The following is a 19,669-nucleotide window of genomic DNA, read 5'->3' as shown; positions in this document are numbered from 1 at the left end:
AGTGGACGTCGTCCCTGCCAGCCGCCCGCCGCCCCCCGCCCGCAGGCTCCCGAGCCTCAATCTGCGCTGAGCATCCCGCTGCCCCGGACTCTCCCGCGGGCGCGCACCGGGCTCAACTCAGGTAAGGGGGGCTCCCCCGCAGCGGGCACCGGGGCAGAGAACCGAGACTGAGAGGAAGAGACACAGCCCCTAGGAGAGACACAGACACAAAGAGAGACACACGGGAGACGCACAGACCACCAAGACAGATCCCACGAAGAAGGGAAAGAGACACGTTCACGAGGACAGAGGGATACAGCCGGGAAGAGAGAGTGGCACACACAGGGACTGATAGAGAGATACTCAGAAACAGATTGGGAGAGAAACGAGACACTCAGACATTCAGAGATGGGGACACACCGATGTGAAGAGAGCTACCCAGAGACAGGCAGCCACACACAATCCCAGATATAGGTATGCAGAGGAGAGACACCTATCTAGCAGGGGAACTGTAGGAAAACCACACACCTGACATAAAGAGACAAGTCCCATGGAGAGGCACACCTAGGTACAAAACCTTGGAGACACAGAACCCACACATGCCTGCCAGGGCCTCCACAAAGTTCCCTCTGTGTGAGCTGGCGCCTCTGCAGGTCTCCTGGGCTGGCTGGCTGCAGTCTTGAGAGGAGGTGCCCTGACCACACTAAAGCTGGTCACAGTCCCCTTCATTCTGGGCCTAGGACTCTTAGTCCCATCCACTGGTGGGATACCTTTGAGGGCTGGAAGCTTGGTGGGAAGGGCCAGTCAGTGTCTACCACCTCTTAGAATGAGGTATGCCTACTCCAGCTTCCCCACTCTGGCTACACCAGCATCCAGGTGCCCAGAGCCAGGCCTGAGGATGGGGGTGTTGGCTCTGTGAGGTCTTTGAGCCTTGTGGGACCCAAGGTTTTCTGCCAGGGAGGTCAGAGATGTGGGAGGGGAGCTCTTGGCCTGGGCCTCTCCCACCTCTCCTTCCTCATCACCCTCTTATTTGCTCTATGCCCCCAGGCTCAGGACTGCAGGTGGGCATCTCCACTGCCCAGGAATCACTGAGGGAGCCTCCTTGGAAAGCGGCCGTATTGGAGTTCCTCCTCGGCATGGGCCTTGCCATTGAGGCAGCTCCGCTGTCTGTACTGATTTGAGGGTACTGCCCGTCATGGGGGCAGCCATCTCCCAGGGGGCCCTCATCGCCATCGTCTGCAACGGCCTCGTAGGCTTCTTGCTGCTGCTGCTTTGGGTCATTCTCTGCTGGGCCTGCCACTCTCGTTCTGCCGACGTTGATTCTCTTTCTGAATCTAGTCCTAATTCCAGCCCTGGCCCCTGTCCTGAGAAGGCACCACCACCCCAGAAGCCTAGCCATGAAGGCAGCTACCTGCTGCAGCCCTGAAGGCCCTTGACCTACCCTGGAGCCTGGGACCTAAGTCTACCCCACTCAGATCCTGGAATCAGGATTCCAGAGTTCAGCCAGCCTGGGGTCCAGAACTTGGAGTTCAGCTTGTTTACAGCTGGACCCAGAAGCCCAGAGTCTAGCCAGCCTGGCTCCAAGAGAGGCTCTGGTGGCCCTAGAGAGACAGGCCTGGGGTGGGGGTTCAGGAGTTGGTGCTAGGGCCAGGGCCATCTGAACTCTGCTCCATCCCAAGGGCCAAGGGCTGGATTTACCCTTTCGCTAGGCTCAGCACCTTTGGGCCCTCTAGGTTGGGAAAGCAAATTGGAACCCATGGCAATAATGGGAGGGTGTCCAGGGTGGGCTCCTCCCCTGGTCCTCCCACTGTTTGCTGGATAATAAATGGAACTATGGCTCTACTTTGAGATTCTTCTCTTCCTGGGGGCCCTGTGGTAGCAAAATTAAAAGCATGGGATGAACTTCCAGACAGATTTATTTTTGCACAGTAAGAGGAGGGTCATGGTGGTTAAGGGTCAAATCCTAAGTAATGTGCTAGGACCTTCAGAAGCAGAATGAGAACGGCAAATACTGAGACCCGATCAGGGGCAGAATCATATATGCTGGGTGCATAGGCACCCTGGTACCCAGCCCAAGGATTGCAAGAAATGGGTCAGGGATTGAGACTAGGCCCTTAGGTTTTCACTTCTCTCACCAGGTTCAGCAGTTTATCCAATTTTGCGATCTCCACAGCTGGACCCTTCTGCACTTCCTGGCCCTTCTTTTCCTGGGGAAAGGGGATACATCCATGTGGGAAGAATGGTGAGAAATGAGTTGTCTCTCTCTGGGTGACTCCTTTGTCCAACCTGCCGCAGCAATGCCCTACTCCTCCTCTGCCCAGTAAATTCTAGATTTCCACTGTCCCCAACTCCCACATGAGCCTTCCCCGACTCAGGTTAAGTGACCCATAGGCCCAGCTGAGGGCCTATAAGAAGGCATTGGTTCTGACTCTGAATCTCAGCTAGAATTCTCTTGAGTTTGAAGCTGGCAGAAATGGGAGAAAGACCAAGGAGATCTTTAACTCCAGGGAGGAGGTTCTGACTGTTGGAACCACACTTTCCACAGGAAAGACAAACCTTTTAAGGATATAATAGGTATGTGTTGGGCTGGGGATGTGGCTTAAGTGGTAGCATGCTTGCCTGGCATGCGCGGGGTGCTGGGTTCGATCCTCGGCACCACATACAAATAAAATAAAGATGTTGTATCCACCGAAAACTAAAAAAAAAATAGGTATGGGTTTAGTAGGGAGAGGGAAGAGGACAAGCCCACAGGTGTCCTCATCTAATGCTCTAAGTCAATACTTTTAGGTCTGGTTGAGGGTAGGGTGTCATTTGGAGCCAGACCTACTGTGTCAGATATACCCAGGGTGAGAGAGAGTTATCAGGAGACCCTGAGGGCAGGTGGCATATCCCATGTGACTCCAGATGTCATTGACTGGGACTGTCCCTCAAAAGAGAAGATCCTGAGCTTATGACTGTTGTCGTCCCCTTCCTGCACCCCCCACAGAGCACATAATGCTTCCAATGGTAAGTTGGGCCCTGAGAAAAAGGGAGTTGGGACATTGGGGTATGTGTTGCTTGAAGACCCCAAGAACTCTTTGGCAGATCATACCAGTTACATTTTCCCTACTTTCCAGACAGTGGGATGTGGGCTATGCTGGGGCAGGCTGGGCAGCTGCCATTTCCTGCCTTCCCTCTGTTCCTGGACCCCTACCCTCTTAGCCACCTGTGCCACTACTCACTGGCACATGCCCCAGCTTTGCCTGCTGAGGCCCAACCTGGATGTGGCCTGGGCTTTAAGGTAGGAGTAGAGTATAGGGGCAGTAGGCCCCTTACTTGGCCCATCCCTGCTGCTGACACCACGCAGAGCTCAAATTTCCTCTTGGTTTGACCCTTGCAGCTGTTCCCAAATCTGTCTCCCCAGCCCCTTACAGCCTGATGCCTTTGCCATTACCCACCTCACCTCTATACTCTTGAGGCAGGCGACAAAGAAATCTCTCTTCCTACTCTCCCTCCCAAATTAAGTTCTTGTTCTCTTCTTGGCCTCACCCCATCCCCTGGGATTTAGGGAACCTGGTTTTTTATTCCAATTCTGTCATTAACACCCTTTATGACTTTGGGCAAGTCCCTTGCTTTTCTGGCCTTCAGTTTACCATCTATACAGTAGTTGAGGTAAGATAGTCCTTGACCTCTGACAGCAATCACAGGAAGCTCCCTGTGCAGAGAAGCCTGAGCTTCTGTGGTAAAGACCTCTTGGGAAGGGTAGAGAGTCTGCATTTCACAGTGGAGGGGCAGTAAGGATGCCCACAGGACTTCCTTTTGTATAAATCTCTTGACTGCTGATAGGATCACAGGAATCTCTAACTCAACCAATACCAGCACCCACTGTCCCCTGCTCAGGTCCTCAGAGATGAGTTTCCAAATACACAGATCCCAGCTCTCACAATCATGACTGATCCTTATTCTGTGGGAAATTGGAACTGTGGGAGATTCTTGCCTCCCCGGATCAGAGCAGGTAGAGCATATTTACCTGTGCGAGATTCTTGCCTCCCCAGATCAGAGCATATCTACCATTCTCATGGTGTCATTGCTGTGCTTCTCCCCCAAAGGGTGACCATCATTCTCCCAGAGGGCTGTCCAGCTCTGCCAGCTTAAACCTTCCCCTCTCTCCTCATTAAATTAAGAACAGATTGTGTCTGTTCCACAAATTGTGCTGCCTTCTTCCCTCCTTCCCCCTCCCGAGGCCAACTAGCTGGGCTCAACAAAGAGATTCAGACCACGCCCGACTCCCCCCACCCCCAAAAGCCCACCACAGCCTCTGGGCCACAGCTGCAGGCGCTTAGCAGCCTTCAGAGTATTTATAGCCAAGTCCACCCCCTCCCCCAGCTGGCTACAATTACAGGCCAGGCCACACTCAGCCCTTGCCTCCCTGGCCATGGTGGGGAATAGACCAAGCCAGTGCCAGAGGGATGGTACAGTGGACCCTGTCTGGGTAGAGGCAGAGGGAAGAAGTCCAGTGGCTGAGAGTCTCTGCTTCTGCCTCAAACTGCAGTAAAGGCCTCAGGTTGCAACCAACAGGTACATTAATCAGGGCAACTTGATTCAACCCTAACTCTAGCCCAGAACCTGGAAGAAAGCAAAGAGCCATCTCCACTCTGTACATGAATGGGCAGGACTGGGCTCTGGGTTCTTGGGCTCTGAATTTTTAAGTTGGGTCCTAGGGCTCTGGACTTTAAGGCCTGGGGCAAAAGTCTGGGTTCTTAAGTCTAAATTTGGACTCAGTTTAGACTTTTAGGTCATGGCTCTGGGCCCCATGGCCTATATTTGTGGCTCTTGGGTTCTGGGCAGTGGCTCCTGACCATTAGAGACCCCAGAAAAAGAAACCAGAGCTAAAAAGGAGGACTGCATAGCTGCTGACCTAGTTACCCTCCTCCTGGCTCATTTCCTCCTTCCCTGTTTAGACCCACAGCTTCCAGCTGAGGGACACTGGAGCTGAAGCTCTGTGTAAGCCCAGCTATGAAGCACTGGCTAAACCTCCAGTTCCCTGCCTTGGTGACCTGTCACATCCACAGCATCCCAGTAAAGGATGCCCAGGGATGCCCTCACTCAAGCCCTAGGCTCAAGCCAACGTGTATCTCCACCTGGCCCAACAGGGAGCTCAGATGCAGTAGGTCAAAACCGACCTGTTTCCTCATAACCAATTCTCCTCCCCTGTGCCTCATTCATGCAATGGGACCATCCTTATCCTGGGGTCCTTCAAGCCAGAAACCTAGGGTCACTGGTGGCTACTCTCCTTTGGCTCCTCCCCACTATCCTCATCTCTTGTAGCAGCCCAAACTCCCAGAGCCCCTACCTTTGGCATCTTGCGCAAGTTGGGTGAGAGCTTAAGACAGGTAACATGCCCACGGTCATCGCCAATGATGATGATGGGATAGATGGGGTTGAACTGCACGTGGGTGATCTTGTTCTTCTTTTTGGCCACCACCGGCTGGTTACAGATGGCCTCATACTTGTTGACAGCCAAGTCAAACACATGGGCCTGTGGAGGGGCTGGTGTCAGCACACTCAGGAGTGATAAGGCTCTTGTCCCTCACCTCACAGGAACTAGCCCTGAAATTTCTGGGGAGACTACAGAAGGCTAATGGTTAGCATACTAGAGCTGGCGGCAGTGAGAGAGGGAATTTTATTCTTTATTTATGTTTTTTTTTGTGGTTAAGGGAGTGAGAATTTTAAAAAAATTAGAAGAAATTTTAAGTCTATACAGAATCAACAATAATAGCAGCTACTGGTCTGGGGCTGTGGCTCAGTGGCAGAGCGCTTGCCTAGCGTGAGGCACTGGGTTCAATCCTTAGCACCACATAAAAGCAAACAAATAAAATAAAGGCATGACATCCATCTATAACTACAAAAAAAATAAAAAGTAAAAAAATAAGAATAGCAGCTACCATTTATCAGACTCGGCACACATGTCGCAAGGCTGCAACATCTAATTGTGCTTCTCACAGCCACGCTATAAGGTGGTTCTGTTATCCATATTTTATAAATGAGGTGTTAGAAGCTTTTAGAGGCTAACTTACTAGTGAGTGGCAGAGCCAGGGTTTATATACCAGTTACAGATGTCAAATGCTCAGATGGTGCTTGACATACAGGTGTCCAATAAATGTTTGATGTTATCTTTGCCACAACCTAAGACCAACCCACTATCAATTCCTGCCTAAACAACTGTGGCAGTCTCCTAACTGGCCCCCTCCTTTAAAATTCTTGCCCTTCTATAATCCATCCTCCATGCAGCAGCCAGACTTCCCTTTAAAAAATTTAAAATCTTTCCAGAGTCTCCTTGGCACTATAAATAAAATCCAGATCCCTTTCTCTAGCCCCCACCTCACTCTCACTGGGCTCTCCCTGCTTTACTCACTACACACCAGCCTCACTTGCCTCCCTGTCCTTGAAACCCCTCAGCTCATTCCTACCTTAGGGTTTGTGCCAGCATTTGCTTAGGGTGATGGTTTCCCCACCCTGTCTTATCATTCAACCCATCTTGTCATTCAGTTGGCTCCTTGTCATTCAGCTCTCTGCCTGAATATCACCTCTTCCAAGAAGCCTTTCCTGATCACTCAAGAAACCATACAATCCTTTTCTTCTCTCTTTTTATTATAACAGCTTTATTGATATATAATTCACATACTATAAAATTCATTCATTTAAAATATGCAATTCTTGGTTTTTAGTATATTCACAGTTATATAACCATCATCACAACTGATTTTTGGAATGTTTTCATCACCCCCCAAAAAACTTTTGTACCTAGGAGCAGTCACTCCCAATTTTCCCTAACTCCCCAATCCTGGGTAACCACAAGTCTACTTTCCATTTCTATAGATTTACCTATTTTGAATATACTAGGCAAATCTATTATGGGCATATCATATAAATGAAAACATAAAATATTTGTCCTTTTGTGTCTGGCTTATTTTACTTAGCGTTTTCGAGGTTCTTCCATGATGTATGTCTGAGTATGTCATTCCTTGGTGTTACGGAAGAATAATTCTTTCACACATACAGTAGATTTTGGTTTATCCATTCATCAGCTGATGAATGCTGGCTTATTTCATTCTTTGGTTATTACAAATAATGTTGTTATAAACATTTGTTAGCACATTACCCTCTAGCCCCCTGATTTTAATTCTCTGCCCTTAACATTATGGAAATTTTTGGTGATGTTGCTTTTTGTCTCTTTCCTTTCACTAGAATGTAAGCTCCATAAGGGCAAGTGCCTGAATCACTAGGTCTAGCCTACAGTTGGGCACCAGAGTTGGCCCTTAGTAAACATCTGCTCAGGATATAGATGATGAACTAACTTTAGGGTGATGCCTTAATCACTATATTCTTTCCGTGGGGGCAGCATTTCTTTTAGTTTATATCAAAATCTGTAAGGAAAAGAGGTTGTGCTCACAAAATGTTTCTGAGCTTTTGCTAATTCTCAATATTGAATAGACCCCTCCCATTTTGCCCCACTGAAGCCTCTTCTTAGCATCAGCTTGCACATTTCCAGAGAGAGGGGACTCTCTACTTATAGACACTATTTCAGTCACAGATCAGTTCTGGCTCATAAATTTTTCTTTAGCTAGAGCTGGCCCCTGCAACCCTCTAGCTCCCTCCCCAGGGAACTCAAGAGAAGAGAATTGGTTGATGGCATCATCTCATCTCCTCTGATAAACAGCCCCATTCCCTCCTTGAGGTCTCCTATGATGAATGAGTCTTTTTTTTTGGCTAGACCTTGGATGCCTTGGCCCTTGAGAATGCACAGTCCTTATGTCCCACTTTTCCCTACTGACCTGGGCATGGAGTGGGCTCTCCAGGAGGGAGACCCTGATATACTTCACCTGATCTTCAGTAGGGGCTCAGCAGAGTCAGGAAGGGGCCACTCACCTTTCCATCTGTAGTGACTGCTGCAAACACAGTGGAAGAGTATGGTGACCAGGCCACATCACCCACAGCTGAGTTCAGGTCATAGATGAACATGGGGGTCCTGCAGTAGTGGAGGAGTGAACTCCATGACACAGGGCTTATAATGCCAGAGCCCAGGGGAGGGGCCCAAGACAGGGCAGGTCCAGGGGCAGGCCCCTCACTTGATGGTGTGGTCCCAGATCTTCACTGTCCAGTCAGAGCTGCAGGACATGAAGACCTTGGCGTGGTATGGGTTCCAGGTCACAGCATCCACTGCCATATTGTGGGCATCATAGGTGTCGAGGAATTGGCTGGAATAGGATTTAGAGCACTGGTGGGAAGTAAGGAGAGATCAGGAGTCAACACTGAGATAAAAGCCAGCAGCCACAGCCTCCTTAGGGGCCATGGAGGACCAGAACTGAAGCCTCCTCTTTACTCCACATTGTTGGGGCCAAGCTGCTGGCTACTCTTCCCACCCTCCACACACCCAGAGAGAAAGGAGCACTTAGGGGTTGGGGGTTCAGGAGGACAGGGGAGCCTTCCTGGAGGGTGAAGGAAAGTGCTGTAGTCTGCTTAGCGGCTGACCCCTGGGGACTCTAGGCCATTTAGAAAAGGTCTTCTGTCCCTGTGTCAGGACAAAGCAGGTCTCAGGCTTTGGATTTCTCCAGACCAGGACCTGTGCACAGGACAGATGGAGCCCTGGGTCCACTGCAGCAGACATTACCCTAGTAACAGTGAGAAAATCCCACCGTGTACAGATTAGAGCAGGTGCAGAGCCGGGAGTAGACTCAGGATCCCCAGATTTTCCATTCAGTTTCTTGCCTTAGCCTGCGATCCTCTTTCTCCCCCTCCCTCCAGGAGATAGAGTGACTAACTGGTCTCCCCTTCCCTTCTGCCTCTCTGGGGCTGCCAACGGCAGGGGTGGAGAGGGGGTGGGGACCTCTTTTGCATTCAGACCAGCTCTGGCTGGGCCTCAGGGGCTCCCGGGAGGCTGCCTGTAATTAACATTCTGAGTCTCTGAGCCTAAGAAAAGCTTGCAGTGGAGCTATTTCTGGACGATGGAGGTTCAGAGGGATGTTCACCTACTAACACTGAGACACTGCAGACACCAACTGTGAGGTTGTGTCCTGCCGGCAGGGATGCACCCGATATTCTGAGATCAATCTGCTTGTTGCCTGGCCTTCAAAGTCCAGTTCAAATTCAGATCTCCTCCAGGAAGTTTGCCCAGAATGTTTCAACTTCCCCAGCCCCCAATCCCACCCCTGCTCCACTCCCAGGAAGAAAGGAAAAGCCCAAAGGGAAAGAAGCTAGGCTGGACTAAAGTCACGCTCTAGATTCTCCATCCCCTTTCTTGCATTTAGTCCTTCTTCCCATCCAAGCTGATCAAGAAATGCATTGTCTTCCCCCAAGAAGCCTTCCAGAACTGATGAGCATCACTAAAATCTGTCAGACAGGATTTGCTGAGTGCTTTAAATTCCCCAGGTGCTCAGGTCCAAGTGGCCCTGAGAGGTGCTGCCATGGGCAGTGATGCCTCACCTTGTAGATTTTCCCTTCCTCTGTGCCCACTAGGAACATGTAGTCGATCTCTTTGTGGAAGTCAAAGGCAGTACCACAGCCTTAAGAGAAGAGGGAACAGCCTTAGTTCAATCCTGAGAAGGAGCTCCCCAGCACCGCCCCTGCTCAGCAAAAGGGCTCTGTGAGGGACAGATTGAACCTGGGCCCCTGTGAGGGCTGGGACTAGGCCAGGCAAACAGAAACCGGTTCTCTGGCCTGTTTGTCCCAGGCAGTTAGAACTCTGCAAAGGGGCCAGGAATTCTGTAGACAGGAATGGGGGCCTAGGTAAACAAGGCAAGGATTGAGTTAAACAGGGTCAGGGTCAGGGTAAACAGGGACCAGGTCTGCAAACAGGGACATGGTCTGTGCAAACAGGGATATAGTCTGCATAAACAGGGTGGGAATTGAGTAAACAGGGACAGAATCTGGGTAAACAGGGCCCTGATCTGCATAAACAGGGATGGATCTGCATAACAGCACCTGATCTGCATAAACAAGAACAGGGTCTTAAAACTCAGAAGGGACCTGTGTAAATAGGAAGGGTCTGCAAATGGCCAAGGGCTAAGCTGACAGCTTCAGGCTTTCCTGTTACCTCCTGTCTGGGCTCAGCACAAATTGGGGAGAGAGTGTTGAGAAGGAGAGGGCCACCCTCACTGACTCTCAGGGGGCCTGAATGGCTAGCCAGGCCTGAAGGGGGTTCCTACCCACTGTGTGTAGCTGCAGCCCCTCAGGAACTTCCGTGGTGCTGCCCTCCACCTTCAGCTTGATGACATCTGTGTGAACCAGCTCACTCTGTATTCACAGAGGGGTTGAGGGAGAGCATACATGTTGGGGTGGATCAGCAGGACCAGGGGGGATATCCTTTGCCATTTGGCTCCCCCAAGTCTCCATCTACCCCTGCAAGACCCTCTCTGAGAAAGAGACAACCTTCACAAGTGTCCAAGACACGATCCTGCCATCAGATGACACAGAAAAGAAGTTAAGGTTGTGGTCCATGTCGTCCTTCTGCCACCTGACCTGAAACATTCAAAAACATGAGCTCGGGGACCCTGCTAGGGTGTGGAGATAGGACTGTGAGCAGGGCTCCTCCAAGCACCCATCTGAGGCTCAGAAGCAAGTTCTGGGAGCCCATTTCCCAGAATCCCATGATTGGTCCTGTGTACCTCCTCCCATCCATCTCTGTCTCTCTGGTATCCCTCTGTCCCTGACCAACCTGGGGCAACAGTGCCAGTCAGGCATTGTTCTAATCTAATATCAGCAGTGGAGGTACATATTCCTCCCTGGGTTGAATTTTAGGACCCTCATTGTGGGAAGAAGCCTATATAGTTTTGGGTTCAACCTCCTTATAGAGACATGACCTGGAAAGGACAGGGCCCAAAAACCAGTTTTCTCACTTATAAAGTGGAAGTCATAATAGCATAGGCTTGTTGTGAGGAATGAGATATGATATGTGAAACACTTAAGTCAGAACATTGTGCATATTAAGTATTCAACAAATGTTGGCTAATGTCTTCATTATTACCATCATCCTAGCAATGTGGGTGCCAAGTTTCTGCAGGGTCTTTCTCCTGCTTGCTTGGGGGTAGGGTGGAGAAGAAGAGGAGTACACCCCCTCCTCTGCCCTCCTCTTAGGCTTGGCCTTTCTCTAGGAAGTGGCTCCTCTGTTCCCACTTTCACGTCATCACTAGCTCCTGCTCCCAGAATCTTGCTCCCAAATCCCAGAATTGAGCCGCATTTCTCCATCTGCAAATCAGGGTTAATTATCCTGCCCCACCCGTCTTCTCAGGGCTGGAAGCAAACATATGGGAAAGTGTTTTGGAGACAGAGCTGTTGTCTTATGAAGATGACACGCTTGAAGCTCAAGTTTCTGTTGCCAGATGTGGAGGCCTAGCCAAGCCAAGTCCCAGGGAGTTGGGGTGGGGCTGGGCGCCCAGAGCTTTCTATCCTCTGGCTCCCTCCAGACCGCCCATGCCGGGACCACTGTCCAGTCTCCTCCCCCTGTCACAATCAGAGGCTCAGTGAGGGAGGCCAAGAACCTAGTGCTGTTGCCTGTAACCGCAGCTGTCACCATGGCTGTTGGGGGGTGGGGAGAAGAGGTTGTCTCTCCCCAACCACCCCCCAGGCCAGGCGGATCAGAGCTGTGGGAGGGCGGACTGAGTCCTTCCTGGGCTTGTCTGGGCAGAGGGCTCTTTTGAGCTTTCACTGGGGGGTAGAACACAGTAGAGCAAGTAAAGGCTCAAGCTCAAATTAGAGCTTACCCTGTACGGAAAATACTTCCCCTCTGTGTAAAGGTGGTCCCTTTAAAGGGGGGAGGGGACAGGGGGTGTCAAAGGCCAGGTTGTAAGAGGCACTAGGGAGCTGCAAAGGGAAGTGTTTAATGAGCAGACGCCAGCACTCTTGGAAATTGTATTTCACACCCCACTTAGCAGCCTGATGCCCAATGGGGGGTGGTGTGTGCATTTGCAAGCAACTGTGTGTGTGTGTGTGTGTGTGTGTGTGTGTGTTTAAGTCACACACGTGCTCCTGGAGTGGAGGTGACAGGATAGGAATAAAGCAGGAGAGGCACAGTGGTAAGTGGGGTTAAGAGAATGAATGAACACCCAGGGACCAGGTGGTAGGGAAGAGCTGGACCCTAATTAACTCCCCCTCTTTCACCTTATCTGATTAAGGCAGACCCCTGCTTGCCCCCAGTCTTTGCTCATACAGCTTTCCTGCTCCCTTTCCCATAATGCACAACACGTGCACATACCCCACATTCCGGTACTGGTTGAGGCTTCACAGTAGGGCCTTGGCAAGGCCGGACTACTTAGGCAGGGTCTCTGTAGAAGTGGCCTGTGTCATGGGACAGGAGCTCAGTCTTAAAGACAGTTCTCTCCATGACTCCCCACTGCCAACAGAACAAACTCCTACCCCAGCCTGGCACTTGCAGTCCAAAAAACCTCTCTGGGTTCCTCCAAATACTTTGGATACAGTCCCCATAAGAAGGACTTAGTAGCATGCACAAGGTGCTGGGTTTAATCTCTTGCACTGCAAAAAAGTAAAAAAGAAGGACCTGGATTCTGATATCTTTGATATCTCATTCACCAGCCTGCTGGTTCTCCTTCAAAATCTTTTCTTTTCTTTTTGAGCTGGGGTCTTGCTATATTGCTTCCTGGACTCAAGCCATCCTCCCACTTCAGCCTCCCATGTAGCTGAGAACACACATCATTTCACCTGGCTGGCTCCACACTCTTACCTCCAACTGCCTGGAGGAGACTTCCCTTTGGGTATCTATCAGTCTTTTTGTATTAACTTCTGGCCAAATCTGTTCCTCTCTGCCATTTCCTACTTCTGTAGATGCCCTACTGGGCACCCCAAACATGGGCAGCATCAATTCTTCCCTTTTCTCATATTTATTCAATTCCTTCCTCCTACTGATTTTATTGCCCTAACAGCTCTCCATCCTACCTCCTCATCTGCACTGCTCCTTACCTTTGCTCAGACTTTGAAAGTTCTCATGCACAGCCAGATGATCTTTCAAAGAAACAATCATGACTTACTCCTCAACCCAAACTCTCTGATGATTGGACAGAAATCTTCAAACAAGATTCAGGGGAAATCTTAGGAGCCTTGGGAAACTAGTGCAGGGGACAGAGTGCATAATAACAGTGGACCCTGAAGTAAGCAGGGCCCTGATCTTACCAGAGAAGTTCCAATCCCATCTTTTTAATATATTGTGCTTTGTATTAACATTCTCTTTGAAATCACTGACCTACAATGTCCAAGTTTCTTATCTTGATAACTAAGTACCTGAGGACTGGATGCCTACCCTTTCCTCAGGTCTGCTCCCCTCCCCCAGGGTAACACAGGCCACTCTGTTTGAAATCCCATGTCATTGCGTAAGTGACCCTCCTTGTGCCGTTCTTCATTTAACTAACACCTTTCCATCACTCACAATTCAGCTTAGGAGTTGATTCCTCTAGAAAGACTTAGCTGACCCTTCTGCCCCTAGTCCCCACCCAGGACAATGTGGATTTCCCTCAGTGCACACCTCTACTTCAGCACTTAGCATTCTCTCCTGCCCTGGTCAGCCTATGGTTGTGGTTCTCTTCCCACTATGAAGTCCAGAACCTAGGCCCTTGAGCATCCTTAGCAACCAGAGAAGCAAATAGGGAGGAGTTACTGAAAGGATGAATGAGTGAATGAATGAGAAATGGACAGAGAAATGAGAGGAAAAGAAAGGAACAGGAAATGATAGATAGGTTCCTCCCAGGTCACATGCAGTGATTCCAGCCCAAAACCCTGTTTTCCTGGCAGGATGGTAAAAGAGAAAGCCACCCCTGTCCAAGTGAGGTTTAGTCTTTCTGGGACCTGTCCAAAGAAAAAGATAACATCTTCTCTGTGCCCTATTTTTTTCCCCTCAACTTGCTCTTGATTTAGAGAACACGGCAGAGTAGAAGTAGGGTGGTTGGGCTGGGCCTCTCCCTCTCTCCTGGGCTTGAGGAGGGTGGTCGGGTCAGCCAGAGATGCTCCTTGCTTGGCCCTCGGATATCTGGGCTGATAAAGCAGGAAGCAGGATTGGCACTGGCACCATCAAGGCAAGTCTTTTCTTCTCTGTCTGGATTTAAAGTCTTTCATGGACAAAATATTTTTATCTTACTTTATTTGGTGCTGAAGATTGAACCCAGTGCCTCATGCATGCTAGGCGAGCGCCCTACCTCTGAGCCACAACCCCAGCCCAAGAAGGTGGACTTTTTGGTGGAGAGAATTCCTGAAGCTGCAACCTCTGGTCCCTGCTTGTAGGGAGCAGGGGAAGATGTGTAGCTGTTTCCTTTCCACCATCTTCCCCAGGCTCTGGGTAAAGGATCAAACTGAGAGGGCACTATGTTGCTGTCCTGAGCAGTCTTCTCTCTGCTCAGGCCTGTCTAGGTGCTCAGACCTAGTGCCTGGACAGGGGAGCTCAAAGCCAGAAGAGGCAGAGATACAAAGCCTGCCTGAAGACTGTCAGAGCAGGAGAGCAGAAAAAGATGAGAAGACAGAGTTTGAGTGCTCCTGGATAAGCCCAGAGGCTTTGGGAAATTTAAAGCAGAAATCCATCTTTAGATTCTTCCAGACTTGCTCTGCCCAGCGGGGAACATACACAGCTATAGAAGCAGGGGACCTTTGGGAGATAGTGAGGAGGGGCCTGAAAAGCCCTAAAAAAACACTCTAAGAGGAAATCTGTGAAATCTACATCCCATAGAATAAGATAGAATACACAAAGTCAAGGTAAAATCTAGACCTAATGTCCTGGTTATGGTCTGGGGCTCATCTCACATTAGAGCAGAGGCCCTGCCCACCCCTCTTAGCCCATCTGAAGAAGCGCAATGCTACAAATTGGTTCAAGGACAAACCTCAGTCTGCCAGGGCCTTCAGCTCCACCCAGAGGGCAGGCAACCAGCAGTACCCAGCCCTGTCTGGGAGCTTCCCAAAATACAGCCCAGATGGCAGAGGAGAGACCCTGTCGGGAGTCAAGCAAGCCTATAGACAAAGATCTGGAGTCCCTAACATATCCAGCTGGAGCCTGTCAGGCCCTGGAGGCCTCCCTCTATGGCCTCAGAGTTACTGATTGCCAAACCTAGGAGCTCCTTGGCTGAGAGATGGGGTCCCCTGATGGGAGCATAAGGGCAGCAGACCCCATTTCTTACTGGAGACTCTCTTACCTCCTGATTTGTACCTACTGCACTTCTCTGCCTCTTCTCACACCCAGTTTCTTGGGCTCTAAGCTGGTACCTGCCACCCCCAGCTCCTTGCCTATGGCCCCTCCTCCCCAAGTTCCTCCCCTCCCAGTGGTTCCCAGGGCCACATACTTCTCCCATTCTGGTGGGAGACTGACCTGCCATACAGGATCCGTGTGCTTGCCAGACTTGGCTGTGCTGCGGAAGGAGGGCTGGGCCTGGGGCTTCTTGAGGTTGTAAATGGCCACATTTCCGTCATAGTGGCCCACCACCACTAGATAGGGATGGTCCATATGCATGTCGAGACACATGATGCCACTGTCACTGCTGAAGGTATATTCTGGGAAGCTGGGATTCTTCATGCTGTAGAGCAGCAGCATGCCCCTGCTCTGCTTCATAAAGTCATCTACCCAGGGAAGAAGGGTAGTTAGAGTTGGAGGATCCATCTGTTCTGCTGAGAGAGCCCCCTTGCCCCTATCCCACCTTCTGGGCAAGTCCTGCCCTGCTCTGCCTATCAGAGAGCCTGGGATCCCTCCCTGGGTTTTACCTTCTCTGTGAAATGGAATTATGAGATTTTTGCCTACATCTTTCCAGGGCTCATGGGAAGATCCCAGCCAGCCAGTCATGCTGCCACAGGCTTATTCAGACTTCCTACCTGCCCCATGTCAAAAGAGTGCTCTTTCTTCATTTTTTCTGCACACTTGGTGCCCACCCTGATATGCAGTCATTGAACATAGTCGTTTCGTAGTCTTCAAATCCAACTTCCCTACAACCAGCTCAGACCTCTCAGCCCCTTTCCCAAACTCAAAGTAACTACAGCCAGGGAGGTAGAGGCTAGTGCAGCCCCCATTTTGTAGGCCCTATACCAAGGGAGACTTTTGGCCAATATGAGAGTCTTTCCACTTTCCCTGCTTTAGGACCTCCTCCTTTGTTCCTGACAAATGTAGGACCTGGGACCTTGTGACAAAGTATCCAGTCTTTTTTTTTTTCCAAAGTATCCAGTCTTGAAGTATGAAGCATATGGGTGGGAGTGTCAGGGAGGTAACCTCAACTTGACTAGTTTTGTTAAGTTGTTCTGTTTTATTTTTAAGGCTGACCCTTAATCAAGAAAATGTCTGGTCAGGGCATGGTTGTGCACATCTGTTATCCCAGTGACTCAGGAGGGTGAGATAGGATTAGAAGTTCAGATAAGCCTCAACAACTTAGGGAGACCCTGTCTCAAAAACTTAAAAATAGTGCTAGGGATATAGCTTGGTGATAGAGCACTCCTGGGTTCAAACCTATATACCATGAGGAAAAGGGTGTGGGGGAAGTCAGGTTTAGTTGGACCCAGATCCAGGGCTCAAGGTATGAACTCAGTTACTGCCTTGTCCCAGGTATCCCCACTCCAGGCATTTTACAAAGACCAAACTGAGCTCTGATTGAGAGCAGGGAGAGGGCAGGAGCCAGGCTGTCTTTAGAAGAGTACATTGGGCCAGGTGTGGTAGCACATGCCTGAAATCCCAGTGGCTTGGGAGGCTGAGGCAGGATGCTTGCGAGTTCAAAGTCAGCCTCAGCAACTTAGCAAGGCCCTAAGAAACTCAGCAATACCTGTCTCTATATAAGATATAAAAAAGAGCTGAGGATATGGCTCAGTCGTTAGGTACCCCTGGGTTCAATCCCCAGTAGAAAAAAACAAAACAGAAAAGTACACTGGAAGCTGAGGCAAGCTGGCATGCCCACCAGAGCAGCTGTCTATGGGGAAGACCACCTTCCCTTGTTGGGTTAATCCTCACCAGCTCTCAAATTTGAATCAGTAGCCCCTCCCTGGATCACTTGCAAGGGAGGCCACACATGCACCTAGGAGAGAAGATTCCAGGGTTCAGCCAGAGCCATGGGGAGGGCAAGTGGTAAATCAGGAAGGAAAATGCTTCTGTTCTGGGGAAAGTGAGCCTCCCAGCAAAAAGTAGACACTTGAGGGCTTCCAGATGCCCTGATACCAAAGCTGGGTCACCGTATGCCTGACTCTATCTTAAAACCAGTAGGAGGCTGACCTTGGGGTAGATGGGGTGGACGTGACAGTACCTCATTCTATAGGACTCCAGGTGGGCCCCATGGGTTGACTTCAAGGGTCAGCTGGCTGAGGGGAGTGTCTTTTTTGTCCAGAACATGAAAGGCTTGAACTGGACAGGGTGACCATCACTTTAGCTCCTTTTGTTCATCAAACAAATTTAGCTCCTTTTGTTCATCAAACCTGGTCTGGGCCTCCTACTATCGGTTATCCCTTGCAGGGTCAGAGACAGCCAATCACTAGATTCTGCAGCTGAATGAGTAATCCACAAACTGACCAGCCAACTGCCAGGTCAGAGGCGAGCCCTTGGTACTCCAAATTCCAATCCTTCTTCTATGCTGGTCAAGACTGACACAGGGTGAGTAGGTAAGCAGGCAGGTAAGTGGGTGAACAAGAGAGTGAAGGAATGCCTGCTCAAGCCAAGGACTCAGATGCTATCCTTATTGCACTAAGGAGCAAAGGTAAGCATGACATTCACAATTGCTCTTACTAAGTATAGGTCTTGGCCCCTTGAGGGACAGCAGTGATGACTTTTCTTTTCTCTTCTTTTTTTTTTTTTTTTTTTTTTGTACTTGGTTGAACTCAGGGGCTTTTGGCCACTGAGCCACATGCCCAGACCTAATACCTACTTTGTATTTTATTTTGAGACAGGTCTCAGTGAGTTGCCAAACACATTGCTTTTGCTGAGGCTGGCTTTGAACTTATGATCCTCCTGTCTCAGCCTACCCAGTTGCTGGGATTACAGGCGTGCTCCACTGCACCTGGCGACTTACTTTCTTTACATAAACCTCTACCCCTACATTCATGCACAGAGTGTTCATGACCAGTGAAACCAGGAAAAGAGGTTAGGAAGCCGTAGGTTGGCTTAGTAACTCTGTATTGAAGACATCTCTAACCCAATTACAGAACCACTGAGACCACAGGCTGGAATCGTGCCCGCCTAATTTTACAGACAGAGAAACTGAGGCCTAGAGGACAGAAATGGTGTGTCCTGCTGCATGATGCATATCTCATGGTGTTTGCCACACCCAATGTCCCTTTGATAGCTGCACATATACTGCTCTAGTAATCTGGTGTTTACACAGATGTGGAGAAAGGAGAGGAAGGGGTCACCAAACCTAATGGGGTGGTGATTACTAGCAAAAATAATCCAGTCCCTCCAGGTTATGGACTAGAGAATGCATAAGTGACAGAGCAGTCAAGCAGGATAAAAGGGAATGACTACAGAGAAGAACATGGATTTCATGAGAGAGGGACATAGAGAACAACCAATCATACTAGTTCCCAGGTCATACTATGTTGACATTGAGGCCCATTTTGTCAAACTGGTTTAATAATCTCTGTTACTTGCAACCAAATGAGGCACGGAGATCATGGTTTCTAGACTTCATTCTTCCTTAGTTCTAATTTGGGGGTCTTTCTGCCCAATCACACCAAGAAAACCCTTATTCAACTGGGGTTTCCTCTCAACTCTATCTTATACTATGAACTCACCCTGACTCCAGTGGCCTCTCTGAGATCTCATTATTCCATTCTCCAGGTATAGCCAGTGTGACATCACAGCCCAAACCTCCAATAGTCCCAACATCATATCATCATTATCTTTTTAAAAAATTTTTAAAATTTTTTTGGTACTAGGAAATGACCCCAGGAACATTTAACCACTGAGCACATCCCCAGTCCTTTTTATTTTTATTTTGAGACAGGTTCTCACTAAGTTGCTGAGGCTGGTTTTGAACTTGCAATCTTCCTGCCTCAGTCTCCTGGGTTGCTGGAATTACTCATTCAACTGCAGGATCTAATGAGTGGCCTGTCTCTGACCCTGCAAGGGAAGGTATGATAGCACCAATCCCTAATGATATCATTGCTTAGTCATCCAATATTCCATCAGTATGACATCACCAGCCAGGTCACTAACAGTCCCAGTCCGACATTAGCTTCAAGTCACCCTCAATGCTTCAGCTACCAATGAGGGCTAGAGTCCCACAGACTCAAGGCTTGCAGAACCTTGGGTCTGGCCCCTGGAGTACTTTGCTCTGAATGCCACAAACTTCCTGGCTTCTTAAGGAAGGGTTAGAGAGTCCAGAAACCCAGATAGGAACCTCCTAACCCCACCATCTATTGTATAAAGAGGCAGAGACTCAAGTCTGGAGCCAGTCAATTAATTCTGGGGTCTTCTAGGCTATAGGATTTCAGTAAGTATATGTAGCTTGGTAGAACAGAGGAGAAATAGAGGGGGAAAAGGGTAGAGTGAGAAAGACAGAGAGGGAGAGAGAAAAATGATAATCACACAGACCTTGACCCTGAGACAGAGGGAAAGGGTTGCTAGCAGGAAATTAGCTCTGCTCGTCTTAGTACTTTTGCTCCTGTTGCTTCCTTAAGCTGCCTCATAGTCTCTCCAACTGTTTAGAGGGTCTACCAGCCCATGAGGACCCTCTCTGGGAGGTCTTCTAGACTATTCAGT

General features: G+C 49.6%; 2 protein-coding genes across 2 annotated transcripts in view; one reads left to right on the top strand and one right to left on the bottom strand.

Annotated features, from left to right (window-relative positions):
* Enho (energy homeostasis associated) lies at positions 1–1,800 on the top strand. Its single transcript, XM_027930821.2, has 2 exons — positions 1–121; positions 1,027–1,800. The coding sequence occupies exon 2, from the start codon at positions 1,175–1,177 to the stop codon at positions 1,403–1,405; it is 231 nt and encodes a 76-aa protein (XP_027786622.1). The 5' UTR covers positions 1–121; positions 1,027–1,174; the 3' UTR covers positions 1,406–1,800.
* A 3,433-nt stretch (positions 1,801–5,233) lies between these two features.
* The window catches only part of Dnai1 (dynein axonemal intermediate chain 1), a 58,912-nt gene continuing 44,476 nt past the window's right edge, over positions 5,234–19,669 (bottom strand). Inside the window, exons 13-19 of the mRNA XM_071600398.1 lie at positions 15,314–15,561; positions 10,387–10,476; positions 10,164–10,251; positions 9,442–9,521; positions 8,088–8,236; positions 7,888–7,987; positions 5,234–5,497 (exon numbers count right to left, since the gene is read on the bottom strand). Of these exons, the coding sequence (XP_071456499.1) occupies positions 5,234–5,497; positions 7,888–7,987; positions 8,088–8,236; positions 9,442–9,521; positions 10,164–10,251; positions 10,387–10,476; positions 15,314–15,561 (1,019 nt within the window). The remainder of the gene's footprint in view (positions 5,498–7,887; positions 7,988–8,087; positions 8,237–9,441; positions 9,522–10,163; positions 10,252–10,386; positions 10,477–15,313; positions 15,562–19,669) is intronic.

The sequence above is a fragment of the Marmota flaviventris genome, chromosome 13, assembly GCF_047511675.1.
Source record: "Marmota flaviventris isolate mMarFla1 chromosome 13, mMarFla1.hap1, whole genome shotgun sequence".
Taxonomy (NCBI): Eukaryota; Metazoa; Chordata; class Mammalia; order Rodentia; family Sciuridae; genus Marmota; species Marmota flaviventris.
The sequence above is the reverse complement of the archived record's forward strand: the minus strand, read 5'-3'. Positions and strand labels throughout refer to the sequence as shown.

Excerpts from the sequence above, each read along its gene's own strand:
- Enho (XM_027930821.2), top strand. The coding sequence starts at position 1,175 with ATGGGGGCAGCCATCTCCCAGGGGGCCCTCATCGCCATCGTCTGCAAC.